Here is a 27955-nt window from a genome sequence, read left to right on the forward strand (position 1 = left end):
TTCAACCTGGACCTAGAAGGATAACTATGTAGAAAAGGAAGGAGAAAGAAAAGCAATTGAGACAGAGGGGGCAGCTATATAAAGTAGTGGAAACACACAACTGTACATCACGTTTTCACATACTTGGTAGTATAGCCATAATGAAGGATTGGCAGACACTGGGAAGAAGGGAAAAGAACAGTAGTAGGAGATAAAGCTGAAACGACAGACTAGAAAAAAGAATGTGAAGAGCCTTGACCCTTAGGTTTAATGTACTACTTTTGAAAACAGGGATTTATTAGATCTTTTAGAAGACTGACATGATCTAATCTATTTTCCAAAAGACAACACTGGTAATATCTGGAGAACATACTGAAATAGGAAAAAATATTGAAATCAGAGATAAATTAAAAGTCTACTCGTATAATACAAGTGAACAAGAATGAAAGCCTGAAGTAAGTGACACAGTATTGGGCTGGTAGGGAAACAGTTTCAAGGCAAACTTGACATGCACAGCATGTTACAGGAATTTTACAAAGAAAAACCTATGAGAAAAAAAACAACGCCAATCATGAGGTAACTTCCTTTGTGTATCAACAGGATATCCTTTTCACAGAGGAAATATATATATGTTCTGTGGGGGGGTGGGAAAAAATACACACACACACACACACACACGTGCCAAAATGTCCTTTATATTTAAATATAAAAATTTAAAATCATTAATAAAAAATATTTAAAGGAATCAAAGAATACATAAAATGTCTAGGAATCCAAAGAACCCATTTCACAAATATGTGAAATCCCTTAATAAGAATTTCAGTTTTGTCAAATTTACTCAAAAGCACACAAGAGAACAGGGATGTTAGCTCAAAGAAAGGTTTCACATATGATGAAAAATTCATTCAACCTAGACGTAGAAGGATGGTTATGTAGAAAAGAAAGCAGAAAGAAAAGCAATCACAATAGAGGGGGCATATTTAGGTTAAATAAAATTTTTAAAAGTGTGTGTCATGAATACTCTCTGACCATTTATGTGACAAAGCCATTGAATTTTTAAATGTTAACATATCTCTTGAAAGACCCACATGCAGTCCAGGTGCCATGGCTCATGCCTGTAATCCTAGCATTTTGGGAGGCCAAAGTGAGAGGATCACCTGAGACCAGGAGTTTCAAACAGGCCTGGGCAACACACTGAAATAGGAAAAAAAAAAAAAAAAAAAAAACCATAGTGAAAGCCTGGGACAAGCTTTTACTTTACTAACTTTAATAAAAAAAAAAAGTTGAGTCCAGGAGTTGACTGTGCCACTGCACTCCAGCCTCAACAACAGAGTGAGACCTTGTCTTTAAAAAAAATAGAAAAAAAAAAGAATGCATATAATTCAAATTTAATAATTATCTACTATGTATTCTTAATAACTGAAAGTTTCATATTTCCAAAAAGTGAGAGTACAGACTTTTTTACTATCAGTCAGAAAGTATGATAAATATATACTCAACCCTATCAACTTGGTTACATGGAATACTCAGCAGAGATACCATTTATAAAAGAGGATATGGCCAGGCACAGTGGCTCACATCTGTAATGCCAGCACTTTGGAAGGCCAAGGCGGGCAGATCACATGAGGTCAGGAGTTAGAGACCAACCTGGCCAACATGGTGAAACTCTGTCTCTATTTTAAAAAATACAAAAATTAGCCAGGCATGGTGGCACAGGCCTGTAATCCCAGCTACTCAAAAGGCTAAGGCAGGAGAATCACTTGAACCCAGGAAGCAGAGGTTGCAGTGAGCTGAGATCGCGCCACCGCACTCCAGCCTGGGAGACAGAGTGAGACTCTGACTCAAAAAAAATAAAAAGAGGATTAGTTTAAAACTATATACATATATATATGCCCACTGTATATGCAGACTAAACTGGCTTGACTGTACCACATCTTTTTCTAGCTTAAATTCTGATGACAACATTCTGCTCCAGAAAGCACCTGCTGTCTGACCTTGGGAGGCACAGGGGGACAAGGGTAGCCATTTGTCACATGGGTTGGCTGGTAATCAACGCGAAGGCCCAACGGGAGGGCTCTGCCCAACAGGGGCCAAGTCAACAGCCTAGCTTCTTCTAGGATGTAGATTCAAAAATGGAGCGTGATGAGTCAGGAATGAGTAGAGAATGGTGCAGACCAAAAAGAAAAGTACATAACAGAGAAAACCTAAATAAGGCATAAAATAAGTGTTACTGGTCTTGAGAGTGGCCTGGAAGCCTGAACTGTTTTTCATTTCTAGGCCTCAATGTGTGTATCCTTCTGCAAATTCCTTTTTTCTGAAGGGAGAAGACAGTTCATCTCATATCCTTGCAACCTAAGTAGCACAGTACATGAATTAACTTTAATTCATTTTCAAGTATACCAATAAATATTATCAGCAAGTATCATTATTTCTCATTTGACTAAAACTTCTAGAAGATATCCCACTGGTGTTTTATTTTTAGTGTAACCTAATTCTGTAGTTCTACTTGCCAAAACTCAGGCCCAGCAATTAACATCTGTCATCATTTTGGCATTCCCACACTCTCTAGGCCTTTTCAAAGTTACTGAACCAATCAGTGCACATTTACTTCCTTGCCTGAAAATAGTTTTCATCTGTATCTCATGTTACCCCATGGAGTAATTACAGTTCTAATGTACAGAGTTGGGCTTCCAAGTTATGTAAGTCATTGTGCAGGTGCTCAGGTAGTTCTAAATCTTGCTGCTAGATCACCAAAGTATCAAGTCTACACCTGCACCTCCCAGACCTTACAATACTGAAGTATCTATGCTACCATGGAGGTACAGACTGCACTGCTAGCTGCTTCAGTTGATTACCACTGGGAATTAGTTTTCCCCAGTTCAACCTGAAGCCATAATGTGGTCCTGGTTTTTACTTCTTTTCCTATGGATCCTTTATAAAGTTTGAAATTCTTTTGGGGTTTCTAAGAATTTTTATTGCTAGCAGCAACAGAGGAATCACTAAAAGATAGAAGATTCCTGCTCTAAGTAATGAGTCCAGATTGGTTAGAGGTGTGGGTTGGGGAGGGATGGAGAGAGAATATCTAGAAACTTCTAATATATCAGCCATTATGCTAAGTCCATTAATATATATTCTTATTTAATCCTACCAATTCTGTGATTAGATATTACTCTTAGTTTGCAAAAGCAGAAATCGAGTATCAGCGAACTAAAGTAACTTACATATAATAAGGAAAAAATACAGAAGAATTCAAACCCAGAAATACTTAAGGTCAAAGTCTAATAAGCTGTTTCTTCCCTGGTGGAAGTCCCTCCATTTATGACTAAAAAAATGTATTGCTTTTCATTCTTCTCTATCCATTTTTGCTAATGTTTTCTTTTGTTCTACTGGGTTAAATGTGAAAGTTCCTGGTCATATTAAGCGCATGGGGAGCCACTGGGAGAGGCTTCAGACTGGCAGAAAAGTCTGGTTAAGCCTGCTCATTGCCTTAACAATTCTGAATGTGAATGCTTTCTCCAGCTGCCCCAACTATTACCTGATCCCAGCTTTCACACATTCAAGTTACCTGCTTATTCTTAAAAGCAGGTAATTTAAAAACTCTACGCACTGTATTCTTCTCCAACAACCAGGAGGAAGCCTGAAACTAAGGGTCATTTAACGTTGCAAACCAGACCAGGCAAAAAAGATTTAGTTCCTTAGTCATCTTACTTTTTCTCATAAGGTTAGACAAAAGGCATTTTATCTTCTCCCTCTAATTATATTTCATTACTACAATAAATTGACTTATTATAATGAGGAAGTTAAAAACAATTTTTGATACTTTGTAAAAATTCTCACCTAGCCCTAAGCCCACAAATTCATCAGGAGCCTGATCTTTTGTTCCAGTAAGAGATCCTTCTCTGCCTCGCACTGTTCCAGAAATGTATCGAGGTTTCACTCCAGTTCCTATAAGCTGTGCCAGCTCCAACTGACTGATGCACTTCAGAATCTTAATTACAAAAAGGAAAAAAATGTTAAATTCCATGTTAAAAATATCTTCAAAAAGATTTAAATATATGCAGCTAGAATTTAAACACAGACTACATTAGAGATTATTTTAAAAAGCTAAATGTACTTATTCGAAATGTACTAATTTTCTCCCCAAACATTTAGGCATTTCACTGATGGACTACTTAGCATTAGCTCATCTTATAAACCAAATTGCAAAGCTGAAAATAAAGAAAGTGCTTATACCTCATGCCACGAATTTCCTAAATAATTTCCATCTGTATGAGCCACTGTGATAAGTGTTTTTATTGTGTCAATGTTCTTCTGTTTCATTTCAGTAATACCGGAACTCACTGTGAGTAAGGTAAATCTTGCCAGTGCCTGGACATATGCATCTCTCTCCAGCTATAAAAAAGAGAAAAGTATATTTACACAGTTGTAAATAAGAGCAGATTGATTAATTCCCCACCAACAAACTCTCTTTACTTGTTCAGTAAGTTTTTTGTTTATTTATTTATTTATTTATTTATTTTTGAGACAGAGTCTCGCCCTGTCGCCCAGGCTGGAGTGCAATGGCATGATCTCGGCTCACTGCGACCTCCGCCTCCCAGGTTCAAGTGCTTCTTCTGCCTCAGCCTCCCGAGTAGCTGGGATTACAGGCGGCCACCACCATGCCAAGCTAATTTTCTATATCTTTAGTAGAGGTGGGGTTTCACTGTGTTGGCCAGGCTGGTCTCGAACTCCTGACCTCATGATCTGCCTGCCTCGACCTCCCAAAGTGCTGGTATTACAGGCATGAGCCACCGTGCCCAGCCCTCCTTTCTCTCTCTTTTGCCTATTAAACCTCCACTCCTAAACTCGTAAGTTCAGTAACTTGTAACTTTAGTAAGTTTTACTTGTCATGAATTTCATGTAATTCCACAAAAGTTTTTTTTATTTGCATTCATTTTAAGATGACGCATGAAGCAGAAAAGACACATTTCTAAAATCCAAAGCCAGTGGTAGGGTCAAATCGAGACTTTTAGTGATAACCAATGAATTCATACAGTAAAAAAAATTCATTAAGCACTTTTGTTTTGAATACTATGTAGATTAGCAAAAACATAATTTATACATTTGCTCATTTTCTCCACAGCTACGCTATACTTTTTGCAAGCCATTAGCATTTATAATTAAATGTTGAATGCATTTTTCTTTTTTTTAAAAGAAAAGTTCCTCAAAGCATATAAATTACTAGAAAGGACTTCTTTCATGAAAATTATGTATTCAATATTTACATGTCTTAAAGATAACCTGCTCTTAGGCTTAAGTTATAAAATCATACAGAATATATACATCCTTGTATATAAACTGATTCAATAAAATATTTTATATGTTTAAACAAGATGTTCAAATTAACTTAGGAATTCAAAGTCTTGAAAACTTTTTATATAATCTTCAATAAGACAAAAAACTGTAACCGAAGTTATAATGATAAACTTTAGACAGATCAGTATAGAACTACCCCTTCCATAACAGCCTCTCAGAAGCTTAAACATTAAGATTCATTTAAATTCCATCATAAACTTGAAATTAGTTTTTAATGTCACACATAAAACACTTATTGTAATTTCAACTATTGTAATGGCATAATTAATGTTCCAAACTGGCTACAAAGACAAAATTCTCTGTTACCTGAATGCTGAAAATGCATGCAATTCTGATTGCACATCTTATACCTTCCAGGCAAAGAGAGGCTACTTCAGTATCATCACAATCTTGTAGACCCACACTGAATGCAGCCAGAAAAGGTGTCCAAGCCAACTACAAAAATTAAAAATTGTATTTCAATTAAAGTTTATGATAACACATTAATACTTCTCAAAGCTTTTAGACAATACAAGTTCTTAAAAAAAGAAATGAAATTCTTAGCAGTTATCTAGAAAGCTTTCTTAAATAAAGGGGGAAAACTATATAATGTTGCCTGGGCTTGAATAAATGGGAGAACAAAATAATAAATTCAATAGAGGACCTTAGGCATATTTTAAGAACTGTACCTATAAATTATTCACATCAATTAAAAAATGGAAATAATCAATTTTCATAAAAATATTAGTTTTACCCAACTTCAGAACTCCTCTCCTTGTAAGCTTTGTCTCTTGCAATATTTCACATACTGTATTTCCAGTAAGATCCTGTTAATCATTTTCCTACTTGAAACAAACAACATTGTTCTCTTTTCTTTAAGCCCATTCCCTGAACATCATTTAGCCTAATTTTTAAAAAATAGTTAAATATTTTACATTGCGACATAAGTGATATTTCTGGTTTTCAGTTGGACAATATTTAAAAAATAGTTCAATAAAATACTTCCTCATGATACACTGTGGAAGACAACAAATACTTATTGAAATTTTACCATTGAAACTTTGAATCCTGAATGAAGTTACAATATAAAGGAAAAAAGACGCTACTTTTTGGCCACTGAAAATTCTAATAAAATACATAACTTTGAAATGTCTGATGTAAAAGTACTCAACTCCTTTTAAGTGGTCATCATAAAGAAAAACTATATATAGCCATACAGCCATAAAGATGAAAAATGTTTCTATCAGTGTGCTATAGAAATTACAACCAAATTTCTAAAAGATCTATAAAGTATTCAGCATTACTAAGGAAAGCAATTACCCAGAGCTTTGTTTCTAAACTTCAGAAAGTTGAGAAGTAAACATTTATGATCTCTAAACAAAGAAACATAAGCCATAGAACCTAGGTTCTAGTCTCAGTTCTGCCACTTATTTAATCTCTCTGAACCTCACTTTTCTTCATCTATTATATTTGAACTGCCACTACAGAGAGAAGCTGTGAGAAACGTAAGTGCAGTACTTCTAAACTACAAAGTACTATATGACAGCAATAACTTACACATTTTGTGGAGAAACAGCGTATCTATTTGGAAACCTGAGTTATATTTTACACAAGAAGAGATACAAATGGTTCTTAAGGTAGTGAAAAAAAAATGTTTAACTCCTTTAGGAATCAAAGACAATGATTTCTCCTATCAAATTACAACTAAATAATATCCAGGCAGCAGTTAAACTGCACTCATAACTGTACAAACCTTTGTGGAACACAGTTTGGCAATACATTAAAAAGTTCTTAAAAATGGATAATATGCAGGAACAAGAGGGCCAAAAAGACAGCTCCACCAATCATCCCCCATGCAGGAACACCAAATTTAACAACTATCTACACACACACACAGACACACACGTGCACACACACACCCCTTCTTAAGAACCAAGAAACAGGTGAGCACTCACAGTAGCTGGTTTTAACTTCGTTTCACTGAAAGGGACACCGAAGAGGGTAGGAAAGACAGTCTTAAATCACCAATGCCATCCCTCCCCCATCTCCCATCAGCGGCCCTGTGCTGCGGAGAGAAAATCTGTGTACTTGGGAGAGGGACAGTGCAGCAACTGTGAGACTTTACATTGAACTCAGTGCCATCCCATCACAGTAGAAAGCTGAACTGAGCTGATGTCCACCCACAGAGGAAGCATTCAGATGAGCCACAGCCAGAGAGGCATCACCCATCCTAGCAGTAGGAACCTGAGTTCCAGCAAGCCACACCAGCATGGACTAAAGTGTTCTGGGGCCCTAAATAAACTTGAAAATCAGTCTAGGCCACAAGGACTGCAACTCCTAGGCAAGGTCTAGCTGTGCTGGGCTTGGAGGCAGTGGACATGGGGGATACACAACCTACTCAGACACCAGCTAGGGTGGCTAAGGGAGTGCTGGCATCACCCCTCCCCGAAGCATAGCTTGTAGCTCCAAAACAGACTCCCTCCTTATACTTAAGGAAAGGAGAGGGAAGAATAAAGAGGACTTTGTCTTGCATCTGTAAAATCAGCTCAGCCACAGTAGGATAGGGCACCAGGCAGAGGTGTGAGGCCTCCTTTCCAGGTCCTAGCTCTGATTTCTAGACACATCCTAGGCCAGAAGGGAACCCACTGCCTTGAAGGGAAGGGCCCAGTCCTCAGAGGATCCATCATTTGCTGACTAAAGAGCCGCTGGGCCCTGAATAGCCAGAGTGATATCCAGGTAACACACTGTGGGACTCGGGTGAGACTCAGCGTATTCCCAGCTGTGGTGGCTATGGGGAGGGACTCCTTCTTGCAGAGGACAAAGTAAAGGGGACTTTGGCTTGCACTTTAGGTACCAGCTTGGCCACAGAAGGGTAGAGCAACAAGTGGGCTCTTGAAGACCTTATTCCAGGCCTTAGCTCTGGGATGGCATTTCTGTACCTGTCCTGGGCCAGAGGGAAGATCACTGCCTTGAAGGGTGAGTCCCAGCCTGGCAGCATTCAAGACAAGCTCATGAGAGAGCCCTTGGCCCTTGTGAACATCAGCAGTAGCTTGGCAGTACTCCCCATGGGCCTGTGGTGGTGATGGCCACGGGCTAAGACTCCTCTGCCTGTGAAAAGGGGAGGGAAGAGTGGGAAGGACTGTGTCTTGTAGTTTGAGTGCCAGCTCAGCTGCAGTAGAACAGAACACCAGGTAGATTCCTAAGGTTTCTGACTCATGTCCCTGGCTCCAAGATAGTATCTCTGGACCTACCTGGAACCTGGGGGGTAATCCAGAGAATTCTTCTGAATGTTATTGAAGACCACTAAGGTGATACCTCTATGAGTCTGCAAGAACTACAGAATCTGCAAGTAACCCACCGTTACTGGGCTTGGGATGTCCCCTAAAGCAGATATGGCATGGATCACAATACCCAAGTATATTAGTCCATTCTCAAGCTGCTAATGAAGACATACCCAAGACTGGGTAATTTATAAAGAAAAACAGGCTTAATGGACTCAGTTCCATGTGGCTGGGAAGGCTCACAATCATGGTGGAAGGCAAGGAGGAGCAAAGTCATGTCTTACACAGCAGCAGGCAAGAGAGAGCTTGTGTGGGGAACTCCCCTTTATAAAACCATCAGTTCTCATAAGACTCATTCACCATCACAAGAACAGCATGGGAAAAGACCTGCCCCCCAGATTCAATTACCTCCCACTGGGTCTCTCCCATGACACGTGGGAATTATGGGAGCTACAATCCAAGATGAGATATAGGTAAGGACACAGCCAAACCATATCATCAAGTCCTTTTGAATGCCTGGAAAGCCTTCCCAAGGATAGGTACAAACAAGCCCAGACTAAGAAGATTACAATAAATACCTAATTACTCAAAGCCCAGACATCAATGAACATCTGTAAGTATCAAGACCATCCAGGAAAACATGACCTCACCAAATGAACTAAATACCAGGGACCAATCCTAGAGAAAGAGATATATGTGACCTTTCTGACAGAGAATTCAAAAGAGCTGCTTTGAGGAAACTCAAATTCAAGGTAACACAGAAGAAATTCAGAATTCCATCAGATAAATTTTTAAAAGGATTAAAATAATAAAAAAGAATCAAACAAAATTCCACAGTCGAAAAATGCGGGCCAGGCACAGTGGTTCACGCTTGTAAAACTTTGGGAGGCCGAGGTGGGCGGATCACCTGAGATCAGGAGTTTGAGACCAGCCTGGCCAACATGACAAAACCCTGTGTCTACTAAAAATACAAAAATTAGCCAGACATGGTGGCAGGTGCCTGTAATCCCAGCTACTCAGGAGGCTGAGGCACGCAGAACTGCTTGAATCTGGGAGGCGGAGGTTGCAGAGCTGAGATCATGCCACTGCACTCCAGCCTGGGTGACAAAGTGAGACTCCATCTCAATAAAAAAAAAAAAAAAAAAAAAAAGAAAAGGAAAGATAAAAAGCAATCTCTCTCTCTCTTTTTCTTTTTTTTGAGGATCTCACTCTGTCACTCAGGCTGGAGTGCAGTGGCATCACAGCTCACTGCAACCTCCACCTCCCAGGCTCAAGCAATCCTCCCACCTCAGCTTTCCTAGTAGCTGGAACCACAGGCACAAGCCACTACACCTGGCTAATTTTTGTAGTGACGGGGCTTCGCCATGTTGCCTTGACTGGTCTCAAACTCCTGGGTTCAAGCGATCTGCCCACTTCAGCCTCCCAAAATGTTGGGATTACAGGCATAAACTACAGTGCCCAGCCCCATCAGAGTCTCTTAATAGCAGAACTGATCAAGCAGAATAAAGAATTCGTAAGCGTGAAGACAGGCTATCTGAAAAAAATACAGTCAGAGGAGGCAAAAGAAAAAAGAATGAAGCACACCTATAAAATCTGGAAAATGGCTTTAAAAGGCCAATTCTAAAAGTTATTGGTCTTCAAAGAGGCAGAGAAAGATATAGAAGTAGAAAGTTTATTCAAAGGGATAACAACAGAGAACTCCCCAAACCTACATTAAAATAACAGTATCCAGTACAAGAAGGTTATAGAATATCAAACAAATGTAACCCAAAGAAAACTACCTCAAGGCCTTTTAATAATTAAACTCACAAAGGTCAAACATAAAGGACCCTAAAAGCAAGAAGAGAAAAGAAACAAATAACATACAAGGAAGTTCCAATATGTCTGGCAGGAGACTATTCAGTGGAAACCACAAAGGCCAGGGTACAGTGGTATGACATATTTAAAGTGCTTATGGAAAAAAAACTTTTACCTGAAAATAGTACATATCTGGTGAAACTATCCTTTAAACATGAAAGAGCTGTAATTTCCCAAATGAAAGCTGAGGGATTTCAATACCAGACATGTTCTGCATGAAATACTAAAGGGAGTACTTCAATCAGAAAAAGGACATTAATGAGTAAGAAGAAATCATCTAAAAGTACAAAACTCACTGGTTATAGAAAGTACACAGAAAAAAATAGCATTATAACACTCTGTAACTGTGACATGTAAAATACTCTTACGTAGTAAGACAGAAAGATGACCCACAGCTTTTCAAGACACAGGCAGTACAATAAGGTATAAACAAAACCAACAAAAGGTTAAAAAGCAGGGGAACAAATTAAAGTGTAGAGTTATTAGTTTTATTTTTACTTGTTTATTTGTTTATGCAAGCAGTGTTATCAGCTTAAAATAATGGGTTGTAAGATAGTACTTGCAAGCCTCATAGTAACCTCAAACCAAAAAAACCTATAATGAATAAACAAAAAATAAAAAGTAAGAAATTAAATCAAACCATCACAGAAAATAACCTTCACTAAAAGGAAGACAGGAAAGAAGGAAAGAAAGAAGAAAAGACCACAAAACAACCAGAAAATAACAAAATGGGAGGAGTAAGTCTTTACCAATAGTCATGCTGAATATAAATAGGCTAAACTCTCCAATAAAAAGATATATAGTGGCTGAATGAATAAAAACACAAGCCTCAATGATCTGTTGTGTACAAGAGAAACACTTCACCTACAATGATATGTACAGACAGAAAATAAAGGGATGGAAAAAGATATTGCATGCAAATGGAAAGCAAAAAAGAGCAGGAGTGGCTATACTTACCATCAGACAAAATATATTTCAAGACAAAAACTAGGAAGAAAGAAAGCCAAAATGTAATCATAAAGAGGTCAATTCAGCAAGAGGATATGCAATTGTGTGAGGGTGTGTGTATGTGTCTGCATATATACAGATGCACACCCAGCACTGGAGCACCCAAATATATAAAGCAAATATTATTAGAGCTAAAGACAGAGACAGACCCAATACAATAACAGCTGGAGACTTCAACACCTCATTTTCCATATCGGACAAATTTCCAGCAGAAGACCAACAAAGAAACATCAGATTTAATCTGCACTACAGAACAAATGGACCTAATAGATATTTACAGAATATTTCATCCAACAGCAGTAGCATACACATTCTTTTCCTCAGCACATGGATCATTCTAGAGGACGGACCATATGTTAAGACTCAAAACAAATCTGAAAACATTTTTAAAAACTGAAACAATATGAAGCCTCTTCTCTGCTACAATGGAATAAAACTAGAAATCAATAACAAGAATAATGTTAGAAACAATACAAACACATGAAAATTAAAGAATATGCTCCTGAATGACCAGTGGGTCAATGAAGAAATTAAGAAGAAAACTGAAAAATTTCTTGAAGCAAATGATAATGAAGATACAACGTATCCAAACCTATGGAATATAGTGAAAGTAGTACTAAGAGCGAATTTTATAGCTATTAGTGCCTACATCAAAAAAGAAGAAAAACTCCAAATAAACAACCTAATGATGCATCTTAAAGAACTAGAAAAGCAAGAGCAAATCAAACCCAAAATTAGTAGAAGAAAATAAAGATCAGAGCACAAATGAATGAAATTGAAATTTTGAAAATACAAAACATCAACAAAACAAAAAGTTGGTTTTCTGAAATGACAGACAAACTTGACAAACCTTAACCAAGACTAAGAAAAAAAAGACCGAAGACACAAGTACATAAAATTAGAGATGAAAAAGGAGACATTACAACTGATACGACAGAAATTCAAAGGATTCTCTTAGTGGTTACTCTGAGCAACTAAATGCCGGTAAACTGGAAAATCTAAAGGAAATGGATAAATTCCTAGACACACAGAATCTACCAAGATTGAACCAAGAAGAAGTTCAAAACCTGAACAGACCTATAACAAGCAATGAGATCAAAGCCATAATAAGAAGTCTCCCAGCAACAGAAAGCGTGGGATCTGATGGCTTCACTGCTAAATTCTACCAAACATTTAAAGAACTAATACCAATCCTATTCAAACTATTCTGAGAAACAGAGGAGGAGGGAGTATTTCCAAACTCATTCTACAAGGCCAGTATTATCCTGATACCACAACCAGGCAAAGACACATTAAAAAAAAAAAAAAAATTTGCAGGCCAATATCACTGATGAACATGGATGCAAAAATCCTCAACAAAATACTAGCAAACCAAATTCAACAACACATTTAAAAGATTATTAATCATGACCAAGTGAGATTTATCCCACGGATGCAAGGATGGTTCAACATACACAAATTAATCAATGTGATACATCATATCAACAGAATGAAAGACAATACCATATGATCATTTCAACTGATGCTCGAAAAGCATTTAATAAAATTCAACATCCCTTCACGATAAAAACTCTCAAAAAGGTAGGTATAGAAGGAATATTTCTCAACATAATGAAAGCCATATACAACAGACCACAGCTAGTATTGTACTGAAAAGGGAAAAACAGGAAGCCTTTCCTCTAACATCTGAAACACAATAAGGATGCCTACTTTCACCACTGTTATTCAACAAAGTACTGGAAGAACTAGCTGGAGCAATCAGAAAAGAGAAAGAAATAGAAGACATCCAAACTGGAAAGGAAGAAGTCAAATTACCTATTTGCAGGTGATACGATCTTATATTCAGAAAAGCCTGAAGACTCTACCAAAAAAACTATTAGAACTGATAAATTCAGTAAAGCTGCAGGATACAAAAAACAACATACAAAATTCAGTAGCATTTCTATTTGACAACAGTGAACAATCTAAGAAAGAAATTTTAAAAATTAACCAAAGAAGTGAAAGATCTCTACAATGAAAACTATAGAACAGTGATGAAAGAAACTGAAGAGGACACCAGAAAAATTGAAAGATATTTTGTTTATGGATTAGAAGAATCAGTATTGCTAAAATGTCCATATTACCCAAAGCGATCTATAGAATACCATAACATTCTTAATAGGAATAGAAAAAAAAAAATCTACAATTTATACGGAATCAAAAAAGACCCGAACGGCCACAGCTATCCTGAACAAAAAGAACAAAACTGGAAGAAATCACATTACCTGCCTTCAAGTTATACTACAGAGCTATAGTAGCCAAAATGGCATAGCACTGGCATAAAACGAGATATGTAGATCACTGGAACAGAATAGAGAACCCAAAAATAAATCCATACATCTACTGAATTCATTTTTTACAAAGGTGCCAAGAACATACATTGGGAGAAAGGACAGTCTCTTCAATGAACAGTGCTGGGAAAACTGGATATCCATATACAAAAGAATCAAACTCCTTTATCCTTTATCTTCCCATATACAAAAATCAGATCAAAATGGATTAAAAACTTACATCTAAGACCTCAAACTATGAGACTACCGTAAGAAAACACTGGGGATACTCTCTAGGACATTAATCTGGGCAAAGATTTCTTGAGGAATACCCCATAAGCACAGGCAACCAAAGTAAAAATGGACAAATGGACATATCAAGTTAAAAAGCTTCTGCAAAGCAAAGGAAACAATCAACAAAGTGAAGAGACATCCCACAAAATAGTGGTTCTCACTGTGCAGTTTGGAGAAGGTGCAACACTCTCCAGCGCCACCACTACCATTACTATAAATAATGTTTGTAAAATTCATACATAGTAAACAATTTAGGACAGTCATGCCTGCTTACAGATGTTATTTGTCTGTTAAAACTAGTCTACAGATTGTTTCATGAATGCTTTGTCAAATTATGATAAAGTGCAATAATGTTTGAAGACTATAAGTGACACTGTATCTTGTTTCTAACAAGATAAACTTTGTTTTTGTCTTTGCTTTATCTCAAAAAAAGTTTATATCCCTTAATATTACACATTGCATTCCAGGAATATATCATTCATTCCTTTTACCCAGCCAATGTTTATTCATTGAGTACTTAACACAAGCCAGGAACTATGATCGATGTTGGGAAAAATGAACAGATGTAGTTCCTTATCCCATAAATGTATATAAATAATGTATATACAGACAGTTCCCAACTTACAATGGTTCAATTTACCATTTTTTGACTTTAAAATATATTCATACTATTGTTTTTCATTTTCAGTATAGCATTCAATAAATTACATGAGATATTCAGTACTGTAGCATAAAACAGGCTTTGTGTTAGATGATTTTGCCCACCTGTAGGCTAAGGTAATTATCCTGGGCAAGTTTAAGGCAGGCAAGGCTAAGCTATAACGTTCTGTAAGTTAGGTGTATTAAATACATTTTCCAGTTAAATAATGGGTTTATTGAGACATAATCCCATCGTAAGTTGAGGAGCACACAAATCTGTACACAGACATACATACAGATAGACATACAGACAGATGGATAGATAAATCTATAGATATATTGAAGGAAAGGCATAGAATATTATGAATTAGGGACCTAGTTTAGATTAGAGGGGACAGTGCAGAACTCTCAGAGAGGGTGATATTTATTTATTTTTATTTTTGAGACAGAGTCTCATTCTGTCACCCAGGCTGGAGTGCAGTGGCCTGATCTTGGCTCACTACAACCTCCATCTCCCAGGTTCAAGCAATTCTCCTGTCTCAGCTCTCAAGTACCTGGGACTACAGGTGCACGCCACCAAGCCCGGCTAATTTTTGTACTTTTAGTAGAGATGGGGTTTCACCATGTTGGTCAGTCTGGTCTTGAACTCCTGACCTGAAGCAATCCACCCACCTCGGCCTCCCAAAGTGCTGGGAATACAGGTGTGAGCCACCATGCCTGGCTGAAAGGGTAATATTTAAACTGGAAACTACTCAGGCAAAGAAGGAAAGAACATTCTAGACAAAGGATATACCTCATATGAATGCCCTGAAGAGAAAATAACTTAAGATGTTCTAGAAACCAAAAAATGCTGGTGTGACTGCGGCATAGTAAGAGACAGAAGAGATCTAGTGATGAAATTGGAGAGGCAGGTGGAGCCAGATCACAGAAAGTCTACAGACACCAAGGGTGTGTCAGGTTTCATGGTATCATGCAAAGCCAATAAAAAGCTTTAAGTAAGAAACTGGCATTTCATTTGGTATTTTAAAACGATCACTCTGGTCTCTATAAATGGGTAAGAGGAGTGAAAAAGTAGAAATGAAGACGCCTGTTAGGAGAATGCCACAGTAAGCAGAGGGAGAAATGAGGGTGTCTGGAGTAGCATTGTGGTAGCAGAAATGGCATTGAGGGAAAAGATTCTTTTTTTTTTTTTTTTTTGAGACGGAGTCTGGCTCTGTCACCCAGGCTGGAGTGCAGTGGCCGGATCTCTGCTCACCGCAAGCTCCTCCTCCCGGATTTACGCCATTCTCCTGCCTCAGCCTCCGGAGTAGCTGGGACTACAGGCGCCCACCACCTCGCCCGGCTAGTTTTTTGTACTTTTTAGTAGAGATGGGGTTTCACCGTGTTAGCCAGGATGGTCTCGATCTCCTGACCTCGTGATCCGCCCGTCTCCGCCTCCCAAAGTGCTGGGATTACAGGCTTGAGCCACCGCGCCTGGCCGGGAAAAGATTCTTAATTCTAGTTTGGAGGATGTTTAAATAAACTACAACAAATCCAGAGAACAGATCATAAAAGCTCACTCTCATCTCATGATTCTTCATCAACATTTAGAAACAGTGTATCACATGGACCTTGAAGAAGAGGTAGAAGTACTTACAAAATTTTGGAGCTAAAAGGAAGCACAAGAATCCCGTAGTCATCTTTTACTACCCACACACACGTGTAGTTAGAATCAGAGTAAGCATCAGATTATGATCTTTAGCCTCCACAGATTATCCTGCCATATGATCTCATGAACAGGAATATACTTTACCAACTTTCCCTTTTCAAACTTAACTAGACACCACTCCACTTTGCTACAACTCTTGTAATGCACTGCTTACTCATTCTGGAATTTGGAGAAAGGATGGAGAATGAAGAAGGAATGGGAAATCAAACTTTAAAGAGTAAGTATCATTCTCACTAAATCAACCCGCAAACAAATAATATTCTCTTCCATTCCTTACCCTACTTTCTGGGCCCCAGGCATACTCAGAAGCCTGATATAAGTTCCTGGGCCCAAAGCACTTGAAGAAAACAAGAGCCTCATGATCATTTGAAATGTGAGTTAACTCCAAAGATTTAAGCATGATTAACTTACAGAAAATCGGGCCAAGGATTAACGATCATTCTCCAAAACTTTTCTATTCTTAATTCCCAGGATTACACAACTATTAATTATAGTGAGTAACTCTTCTTGTTCTAAGTAATAGAAAATTTGTATCTACTATGTCCTAAATAACATGTTATATGAATTTCACCTCAATAGGTCCACACTAATGTGTTATATCACTGTATCCCTTCCTTAACTTAAAAATATTATCAATGTACAGTTATATATAACCGTACACTGCAATCAGATGTTACTTGAAAATTCTAACCTTAAACATGGGCCTCACATGCTCCAAATGTGTTGCACTTGTAAAAGGTGCCTGAACATGGCTCACGGCCTCCATGAGTGCTTTAGCTGTCTTGGCCATCTGCTCCATTTCTAAGTTATACAGAAGTCGTCTTTGTTTTTCACTGGCTACATCTGAAACAATAAACACTATCAGCATTTAAAATATAAAACATTTAAGAATTCTATTTTGATGTTTTACTATCAAATAATAAACACCACCAACACTAATTAAAAATAATCATAAGAAGCAAGACACAAAAGATCCCATATTATATGATTCCACCTAAATGAAAAATCCAGAATAGGTAAAATCCACGGAAATAGAAACTAGACTGGTATTTTCCAGGGCTCGGGGGAGAGGGAATAAGGAGTAATTGCTTGATGCGTTTGGAGTTTCATTTTGGGATAATGAAATATTTTGGAATTAGAGGTGGTACTTGCACAACACTGTGAATGTACTAAATGCCGCTGAATTATTCATTTTTAAATGGCTAATTTTATGTTATATGAATTTTGCCTCAAAAAATAAATACCTAGACTGGGAGTCAGGAATAAGTGGAAAACCTATGAAAAGGGAAACGAGTAGGTATAACTGTCACAATAAAATTATTAGGGAAACAACCCAAACATGGAACTGGAGAAGAGTAGAGAGGTAAAATGCAATGGCATCTGGCCAGGTGTGGTGGCTCATGCCTGTAATCCCAGCACTCTGGGAAGCCGAGGCAGGCGGATCACCTGAGGTCAGGAGTTCAAGACCAGCCTGATCAACATGGAGAAACCTGGTCTCTACTAAAAATACAAAAAAATTAGCCAGGTGTGGTGGCACACGCCTGCAATCCCAGCTACTTGGGAGGCTGAGACAGGAGAATCGCATGAACCCAGGAGGTGGAGGTTGTGGTGAGCCGAGATCGCGCCGAGCCATGATCATGCCATTGCACTCCAGCCTGGTCAACAAGAGCAACACTCCGTCACCAAACAAAAAAAAAAAAAAAAAAAAAAGAGGCAATGGCATCTTTGTACCACACAGGTTTGAATGACAGCTCCTGAGTTAACAAGAAAACAACTGGCCATAACTTAACTCCAGGGTAATTTTGGTGTTTTCAGCACACCACCATCTCCTTCCCATTTCCAGCTTCTCTTATTCCCTACCACCACATATAAAACAGGACAGAAAAAGAGGGATATGAGGATGATACAATATATAATATTCTTTTCTCCTGCCATTTGGATTTTACTACTGTACTTTGTTTAAACTTGAGATTTTAGTTCCAAGTAGAAGTGCTCAGAAATGTAAGAATCCTCTTTCTATACTACTGTTATATTCTTGAGCCATTACCCTCATCTCATTCCTGTAGTCAGATTTCAGCTCAAACTTAATTACCACTGTCCACAGGTACAGAGTGTCTAGAAGGGGGCTGGGTTCACAGGTGCCTCCTGGTGCTAGTTAGATCTAGGGACTCTATAGTGATATAACTTGTGGTCTGTTTGAGGTAGCAATTTCTAACTCTATGAGCTCTCACCTGATCCTAAGTCTCCCCACCTCTTCCAATCATCCCTACTTTCAGCTTCCGTTTATGTGTAATAAAAGATGAACAAATGGAAATATATTGCTTGAAGATGATGAGGAAGAAGAAAAAATGACAAGGGTCTTGAAGCCTGATTATTGAGTCTAACTACTCTTTATGACCTCCAAATCCTTGCTGAGGTTAACTACTAAATGGATCCGAGTATATTAAATACACACTGACACATGCATATAATGTATACCATTTTCCACTAATCACTGGTCAGTGTTATCTTTCTTCAGAATGTGGGGGAAAAAATACAACCACATCACCAAACTCTATTATAATATTTCTCATCAAAACATGGTTCTTAACAGTATTTCTAAGGTTACTTTATTCTAAATAAAGTGAAAAACTCTCTTTTAAATTATAAAGTTTTTTCTTTTTTAGAGACAAGAACCTCGCTATATTGCCTATGCTGGTCTCGAACTGCTGGGTTCAAGTGATCCTTCTGCTTCAGCCTCCCTGAGTAGCTGGGGACTATAAATGCAAACCACCACACCTGACCATAAGTGAAAAACTCTTAGGAACCCATATTTTCCCCCTTGAACAATCAGAATTCAATTAATTTAGATACTTACTTTGTTTACTTGATTTTGTAGGGATTGTTAGTTCTTTTGTTTCTTTCATTGATATCTTTTTCCCAGCTATTTCATTATAGATGGCTGATAGATACTCTTCAGGAAGGTCTTTACTGTCATTGATACCTCTATTCATCTTAATGTACTGTTCCTTTGTCATTTTATTTTTCACCTAAATATGAAAAACCATTATAATTCCTAAAAATTAACATAAAGGTTACACTTGTATTTTAAGGATATGAATATTTACATAAGAGATTTTGTAAATACTTTTGAGGATAGAAACTGGAAAACATTCAACAAAATATAGATAAAAATGAAAAAAAAAATCACAGAAAATGAAGGCAATACAGAAAAGACCCATTCTGGCATAAACTAATTCACGCTCTGAGGTAGACATGAGTAATGTGCAACCAGAAAGGAGGGAAGTTGAACAATGAAAATATTTGTTTTTGCCCAAGGTTTAAGAGCTCCTGCAATCTCTTAATAGGGCCATGACAATTATTGGAAACAAAGGTATCGAACACATTCAAATCTTAGTGTAGAAGAACATAAATGTGCTGTAATGAATTTAAAGTTGACTTTATATACAATGGGTATAAGCATAACAATACCTGAGATTTATTTAAAACCAGATAACAATCTCTCTGAGTCACTGTGGCAACTGAATTATGTCAGGTGATCTATACAAAGTATCCTTGGAATGTTTTGTCCTGTGTAAGAGTACCCTAAACCGAAATGCCTTTTGCACCTTGATAAAGCTGTGGAATACAAGTTTGGAGTCTGTAAGATGGTAGGCCTATTAACAAACTTGGGAACTAGCATAGCCAAAATGTTTACACTTTACTTCCAGAAACCTAGATAGAAAAAACCCAGAAGTCTTATGTGATGCTTCTGAAGAGACACTTATTTAATTAAATATATTTCTACATCTTATATGATGTCTCTGAAAAGATATTTATTTAATTAAGTATATTTCTACCACCTTCCACAAAGAACTTAAGGTAAACTCTTAAAATATGATTCCTGTAAATTTACATGAAAGTACACAGAAAAATAATCAAGCGAGTCATCAGAAGCTTGCAAAAATAACTATAGAGAGTGTGGTGTTATGTGCCTGTAGTCTCAGCTATTCAGGAGGCTGAGGAAGGAGGATGGCACAAGCCCAGGAATTCAAGTCCAACCTAGGCAACATAGAAAAACCCTGTCTCAAACAAAAAGCAAAAGTACAGAGGAACCAAAACTTTCAGAAAATGTAACTGGGATACATACACTTATTTACTTCAGATTATTCTGCAAACAGATTTTTCTAACATGTCAGAAAGGGAGGCAGGAGTGCTTTTCCTACAAAAATGTAAAAATATTATCATGAAAGTTTTCAAGCGTAACGTATCATTTAATGGGATAAAATGCTATCATCTTACAACTTCAAAAACTCATCTTGAGTCACCGCACTAAAAAAAAAAAAAATGAAAGAAAGAAGCTTTTTTAACTAAAGTTCAGGTGAATGCTTAAAAAACACACCAGGAATAACAAAATAAAAGACTACACACTGCTGCCAGTAAGAAGTAAAGGAAGATTAAAATCACCTGGAAATTTTAAGCATGGTAAAATGTTTTAGCATTATGTCAATCAGAAGCAAAGAAAAGCCTTTTTTTTTTTTTTTTTTTGAGGCGGAGCCTGGCTCTGTCGCCCAGGCTGGAGTGCAGGGGCCGGATCTCAGCTCACTGCAAGCTCCGCCTCCCGGGTTCCCGCCATTCTCCTGCCTCAGCCTCCTGAGTAGCTGGGACTACAGGCGCCCGCCACCTCGCTCGGCTAGTGTTTTGTATTTTTTTTTAGTAGAGATGGGGTTTTACCGTGTTAGCCAGGATGGTCTCGATCTCCTGACCTTGTGATCCGCCCGTCTCGGCCTCCCAAAGTGCTGGGATTACAGGCTTGAGCCACCGCGCCCGGCCGAAAAGTCTTGACAGAAAATCTGAAGTAGCAGTTTATTGTTTCTGGATCTGGGTTAGGGATCCCATATGTGGGTGTACAGAATACTTTGCTTTCAGGTCCCCAAAATAAAGCACACTGCTTCACACAGAACATTTCTGTCACAGTGGAAGTCTGAAGCTGTATAAAACAAAATCTGACTCTTCTTCTCCTGACATCTTTTATGGAATATTCTACTCCTGACTTTTATCCTCATGTGCTTGTATTAAGCTGTGTCTTATTTAGTGTTTAAATCACTTAAAGCCAGTTGTTACTACTGATGATTATTGTATACACAAAAATTAAGTGTGTTCTAAATATGCCTAAAATTTTTTCTTAAATCACTGACTCTCTCACACACTACATAAAAAATAGCATAACTATAAATATTCTGGGTGAAAAGGGAACATAAACAGCTTGTTAAAATCCATCTATATTTTAAGTTTGAAAAGAACTAAGAATGAGAATTAGTTTTAAGAAATTCCTTTAAAGTTATTTGTATTTTAAAATGTTGTCATTTGTTATAGTTACCTAAATCAACTGAGGCCAAGATCATGGGTACAATTTTCTAACAGATTACTTAGCTTCATAGAAACTCACAAGCTGTTCTACAGCTGCAGGCTGCATAGCAGCACATGACACCAGGCAGCAAGCTACTAAGGAACAGCTGGACAACAAGCAGTTGCCACCGCTAGACTAGGACTTCAAGCACGTGTTCTGCAAACAGGCACTGTTACATTGAAGACGGGATAATGTTGTGAAGGTAACGCTCTCTAACTGCTATGTCCTTAGAAACTTTTCACAGTCTGGGTACTTATGAAAAAATATAAAAGGAATTTTTAATATTTCTTCAAAATCACATAAGTATGTATGTATAGGAAGACATTGCACAGGTGTAAATAATACTGCTTATTCATTTATAGAATCAAATATCTTTTAAAGCATAGCCTTTTAAAACCAAATGTATGTAAACCCAGGTTAAAATATTCTAGTTTAGATTGAAAAATCAAATGAAAAAATTAGACTGAAAATTCTGGTGTTAAAATACAAAAAACACAAATACAAAAAAACCTCAACTATGAACTACCTTATAAAGCCATAGAGTAAAAGTCATCACGCTCGATAATAAAAGCCCTGAAGGTGAGCTGCTTTGACTATACCACCAATAATATGCGAGAGGCAAATCTTGAATTATTAAAATCTTTAATAAATTTTTTAAAGTCCTATATAAAATCAAGTACATTTGTGGTAAATGCATAGTTGCTCAATATTGTGTTTAAAACAGGAGTAACTTCATCTATAATCATATGTATATACATACGTATATAATTGTATACATTCTTACTTTAGGTTTGGTATATACTCTCCTTATCTACTCTGCTTTAAACATCTCAAAACAGACACAAAATATCCCTATACTGCAAAGGTTAATCTCAAATTTCAGATAAATTTTAATTTTTCCAATACATCTCAGACTAGAAAGTAGGTAATTTATTTTACATCCTAAGAATAACAAATATCATTAGATACCTACCCCTAGAAGTACTAAGAAATCCTTGCAAATAATTTATAAAGGTAATTTTACCCAAGGATGTCAATGTGTGTTTTTAGAAACTAAGCAAAAAATACTAAAACTATAAAATCAAACTTTTTTGGTAGATATCAGAAATCAAGTGACAGTTCTTTAATATTTAAGAAGGAAATATAAATTTTATGAGGCAAAAGAAATGAACATTTCTAGGTATCAGGTATCTTTAAACTATGATTAACTTTTTAGGTACGATGGTTATGTTTAATTAGAGTACTTCTCTTTTAGAGAAACATACTGAGATAAATGCAGATGAAATGGTATGATATCTGAGATCTGCTTCAAAATTATCTAGGGGAGGGAAGAGATACAGATACAAGAAGACTGGCCATAAGTTGATAACTGTGGAAGGCAGGTAATGGGTACATTAGAGTTCATTATACTAATCCCTCTACTGTTGAAGTTTGAAACTTTTTTTTTTTTTTTTTTTTTTTTTTTGAGACAGGGTCTGCCTCTGTCACCCAGGATGGACTGCAGTGACACAATCTCAGCTCACTGGATGACTTGTGCCTCCCAGGCTGAAGTGATCCTCCCACCTTAGCCCTCCAAGTAGTTGGGACCACAGGCACATGCCACAGTGCCCAGCTAATTTATGCATATTTTGTAGAGACAGGGTTTCATCTGTTGCCCAGGCTGGTCTTAACTCCTGGACTCATGTGATCCACCTGTCTCGGCCACCCAAAGTGCTGGGATTACAGGTGTTAGGTACCACACTTGGCCTGAAACATATTTTTTAGAAAGATGGTTTATACATAGTGTTTTTCCATCTTGTGACAAATAGACATAAGACCTATAAACGTCTTGTTAGATTAAAATTTATCTTAAGCTTTATACAACTGTCAATCATGAATGACAAATACAGAAACATTTTATAGATAACTGAAAGTCTGATTTTAATTACTACCAGAAGTTGCTTTTGTAAAACATTCACCATCCCAAATTAAATACCCAAATATGGTGACTGGTGTACTGAATAAAACTAAAATTTCAACTATTACTTACTGAATTCAGAATAATGTATTTATTTTGTACCACTTATTGTAAAACTGACTTAAAAGAAGACATACCTGTGGACTGTGAAGGTCTGTGGTCAACATGATAATTGAATAAGCCAAAACATAAGCAGTATCCGCACTAGCAAAGAGAGTTTGTCTGGAAAAATAAATTTATCATGTTATAAAGTACTGTTTTATATAGATTCAATTAAATAAGTCACCTCAAATCCCATAGCACTTGTATTTTTCTAAGTATCTCACATTACAATTTTTTATGGATTTGTTTTATGACTTCCAGATTGTAGACAATCTAAATTCTCTAAACAGGAGATTAGGTCCTATTATCTATAAATCCTTGGATGCTACCTAGCACGGTGTTTTGGATATAATAGTCAGTCAATGAGCATTTGAACCTTATTTACCCTTGGTTGCATTCTAGGTATCTTGCAGCAAATTTTTCCATTAATCGATCGATTTTCTGAGCTTCCCCTGGAAGACGAAATCCTTCTAGAAACATACGAAGGGCTGAAACGAAGTCTTTTCCTGAAAAGTCATGTTGGTCCACATATGCATACATGACTTCTTTGTTAAATTTATCATTATCTCCCAGGAACTCACCCACTTGAGTCTAAAGTAAAAACAGAGATAGAAATTGATATTTTCTTTTCTTTTTTTTTTTTTTTTTGAGACAGAGTCTTGCTCTATTGCCCAGGCTGGGGTGCAGTGGCGCAATCTCGGCTCACTGCAACCGCTGCCCCCAGGTTCAAGCGATTCTCCTGCCTCAGCCTCAGGTAGCTGGGATTACAGGCGCCTGCTATTGCGCCCAGCTAATTTTTTTTTGTATTTTTGGTAGAGACAGGGTTTCACTATCTTGTTCAGGCTGGTGTTGAACTCCTGACCTCAGGTAATCCACCCGCCTGAGCCTCCCAAAGTGCTGGGATTACAGGCATGAGCCACCATGCCCGGCCAGAAATTGAGATTTTCATGAGATGTTTACATTCGCCACACAGTCACTTAAAAAGTAGAAAATTTTGTTAAGATCCACAGGCTTTTGACTATAGAGTTAACAAGTTCAAACACAAAGCTTAAAGTTAAACACACTAAATGCCTTCATAAAAATACCAGGAAATTCTTTTGTTTAGAAAATTTAAAAAGCAGAATTTATATTTTAGACACACAGAGACACACACACACACACACACACACGTCATCACTCAGTATCAGTGGGGGATTGGTTCCAGGACCCCGCATGGATAATCCATGGATGCTCAAGTTCCTTATAAAAAATGGCATAGTATTTGCATATAATCTATGCACATCCTCCCATATATTCTACTCCCATATCTAGATTACTTATAATATATAATATAATGTAAATAGGTTTTCTGTATTGTTTAGGAAATAACTACAAGAAAAAAGTTTGTACACATTCAGTACAGATGCAATCACCCATTATTCCCCCTGAATATTTTCAATTTGTGGTTGGTTGAATCCACAGACGTAGAATCCATGGATACAGAACTCATGGCTACAGAGGGTCAATTACAGATGATTTTATAACCAAGAATATTCTTTTTGTTTGTTTTTGAGACAGACTCTCACTCTGTAGCCCACGTTGGAGTGCAGTGGTGCAACCTTGGCTCACTGCAACCTCCACCTCCTGGGTTCAAGTGACTCTCCTGCCTCAGCCTCCTGAGTAGCTGGGATTACAGGTGCCCACCACCACACCCAGCTAATATTTTGTATTTTTATTAGAGACAAGGTCTTGCCACATTGGCCAGGCTGGTCTCGAACTCCTGACCTCGGGTGATCTACCTGCCTCGGCCTCCCAAAGTGCTGGAATTACACACGTGAGCCACTGTGCCCAGCCAACCAAGGTTATTCTTTATGTTTTACTTACCTCTATACTTAGGAAAGCATTTTAAAAGAGTCACAATATGTATTATTAACTTAAAAAAGAATTTTACAGAAAAGGGGCCAGGCGTGGTGGCTCACACCTGTAATCTCAGCATTTTGGGAGGCTGAGGCAGGAGGACTGCCTGAGCCCAGGAGTTCAAAACTAGCCTGGGCAATATAGTGAGACCCTGTCTCTAATAAAAAGAAAAAAAAAATCCCAAGAATTTTACAGAAAAGGTTATAATGAAAATGGTATTCTTACAGAGTCTAATCTTTCCTCTTGATGTAAGAATTGGGCAATATCTTCAGGTGTGGTGCCAAGCATCCCTTGTTCTTGGAGGTACTGTATTCCTCTCTTTGGTTTCTTATTAAATCTAGATGATGTTAAAGTTAATAAGAACATTAAAAATAGAAAACCATTCGTAGTCCCTGAAAAGATCTTAAACCACAGTAAATTAATTTTCTAATAGCACCCAGAAAAACAGCAGCTTATTTAATACAAATCAGTATATGAATATACAAAATAATTACACTGTGCCAAGTTTTCTTTATTTTCTTTATAGAAGTAAGTCTCATATGGAATGCCATCCTTATTACTATCATTTCACTGACTTTTTGTTACAGTATGAAGCGTTTTTTTAATCCATATCGACAGTGGGAAATTAGACTAAGAGAGACTATTAGAGAGAAAGCCATGTAGTAGACGAACTTTGAGTAAGGCTGTGAATACTAAATATCTCGTACAGGCATACTTCATTTTATTGCACTTCAAAGATATGTGGTTTTTACAAATTAATGGTTTGTGGCAACCCTGCATTGAAGGTCTATCAGTAACACTTTTCCAAAACCACATGCTCACTTTGTATCTGTCTCACATTTTGGTAATTCTCACAATAGTTCACTCTTTTTCATTATTGTATCTGTTACTGTGACCTGTGATCAGTGACCTTTGATGATGCTATTGTAATTGTTTTGGGGTGACACAAACCACGCCCATAAAAGATGGCAAACTTAATAATCATATGTGTTCTGATTGCTCCACTGACTAGTTGTTCCTCATCTCTCTTCCTTTCCTTGGACTTCCCTATTCCAAGACAAAAAAATACTGAAATTGGGCCAATTAAGAACCCTACAATAAGTGTTCAAGCGGAAGGAAGAGTCGCACATCTCTCACTTTAAATAAAAAACTAGAAATGACTGAGCTTAGTGAGGAAGGCATGTCAAAAGCCAAGACTTACGGAAAGCTAGGTCTCTTGTGCCAAATGAAGTTGTGAATGCAAAGGAAAAGATCTTGATGGAAGTTAAAAGTGCCACTCCAGTGAACACACAAGTAGGAAAGCAAAACAGCCTAAATGCTGATATGGAGAAGGTTTTCATGTATGAAAAGAAGATCAAACCAGTCACAACATTACCTTAAGGCAAAGCCTAATCCCAAGAAAGGCCCCAACTCTCTTCAAGTCTATAAGGTTAAGAAAGGTAATGAAGCTGCAGAAGAAAATCTGGAAGCTAGCAGAAGTTGGATCATGAGATTTAAGGAAAGAAGCGGTCTCCATAACATAAAAGCACAAGGTCTGATAGCAAGTGCTGATGGAGAAGCTGCAGCAAGTTATCCAGAAGATCTAGCTATGATCATTTATGAAGGTGGTTACACTAAACAACAGATTTTCCACATAGATAAAACAGTCTTTCTTCTATTGGAAGAAGATGCCATCTATGACATTCATAGCAAGAGAGGAGAAGTTAATGCCTGGCTTCAAAGCTTCAAAGGACAGACTGGCTCTCTTGGGGGCTAATATAGCTGATGACATTAACAAGTCAATGCTCATTTACCATTCCAAAGATCCCAGGGTCCTTAAGAATTACATGCTAAATCTACTCTGCCTGCACTCTAAAAATGGCACAACAAAGCCTGGATGACAGCACCATCTGTTTACAACATAGATGACTGAATATCTGAAGCCCACTGTTGAGACCTACTGCTTCAAAGAAAAGATTCCTTTCAAGAGATTACTGTTCATTGACAATGCACCTGATCACCCAAGAGCTCTGATGGAAATGTGCAATGAGATTAATGTTGCTTTCATGCCTGCTAACACAATACCCATTCTGCAGCCCTTGGATGAAAGAGTGATTTTGTTTTTGTAGAAATGCAGTCTCGCTATGCTGTCCAGGTTGATCTCAAACTCCTGGACTAAACTGATCTTCCCACCTTGGCTTCCCGAAGCTGGGATTACAGAGG

At 37.5% G+C, this 27955-nt stretch overlaps 1 protein-coding gene across 6 annotated transcripts in view; it reads right to left on the minus strand.

The window, feature by feature from the left end:
• Nucleotides 1–27955, minus strand: part of ARFGEF1 (ARF guanine nucleotide exchange factor 1) — a 146718-nt gene that overhangs the window by 37582 nt on the left and 81181 nt on the right. For all 6 annotated transcript variants that reach the window (XM_073018135.1, XM_073018134.1, XM_073018136.1 and 3 more), the window contains 8 exons: nucleotides 25979–26090; nucleotides 24243–24448; nucleotides 23893–23977; nucleotides 19267–19438; nucleotides 17101–17252; nucleotides 5641–5769; nucleotides 4213–4371; nucleotides 3817–3967 (listed from right to left, as the gene is read on the minus strand). In XM_073018135.1, coding sequence (XP_072874236.1) covers nucleotides 3817–3967; nucleotides 4213–4371; nucleotides 5641–5769; nucleotides 17101–17252; nucleotides 19267–19438; nucleotides 23893–23977; nucleotides 24243–24448; nucleotides 25979–26090 — 1166 coding nt within the window. The remainder of the gene's footprint in view (nucleotides 1–3816; nucleotides 3968–4212; nucleotides 4372–5640; nucleotides 5770–17100; nucleotides 17253–19266; nucleotides 19439–23892; nucleotides 23978–24242; nucleotides 24449–25978; nucleotides 26091–27955) is intronic.

The sequence above is a fragment of the Chlorocebus sabaeus genome, chromosome 8 (assembly GCF_047675955.1).
Source record: "Chlorocebus sabaeus isolate Y175 chromosome 8, mChlSab1.0.hap1, whole genome shotgun sequence".
Classification (NCBI taxonomy): Eukaryota; Metazoa; Chordata; class Mammalia; order Primates; family Cercopithecidae; genus Chlorocebus; species Chlorocebus sabaeus.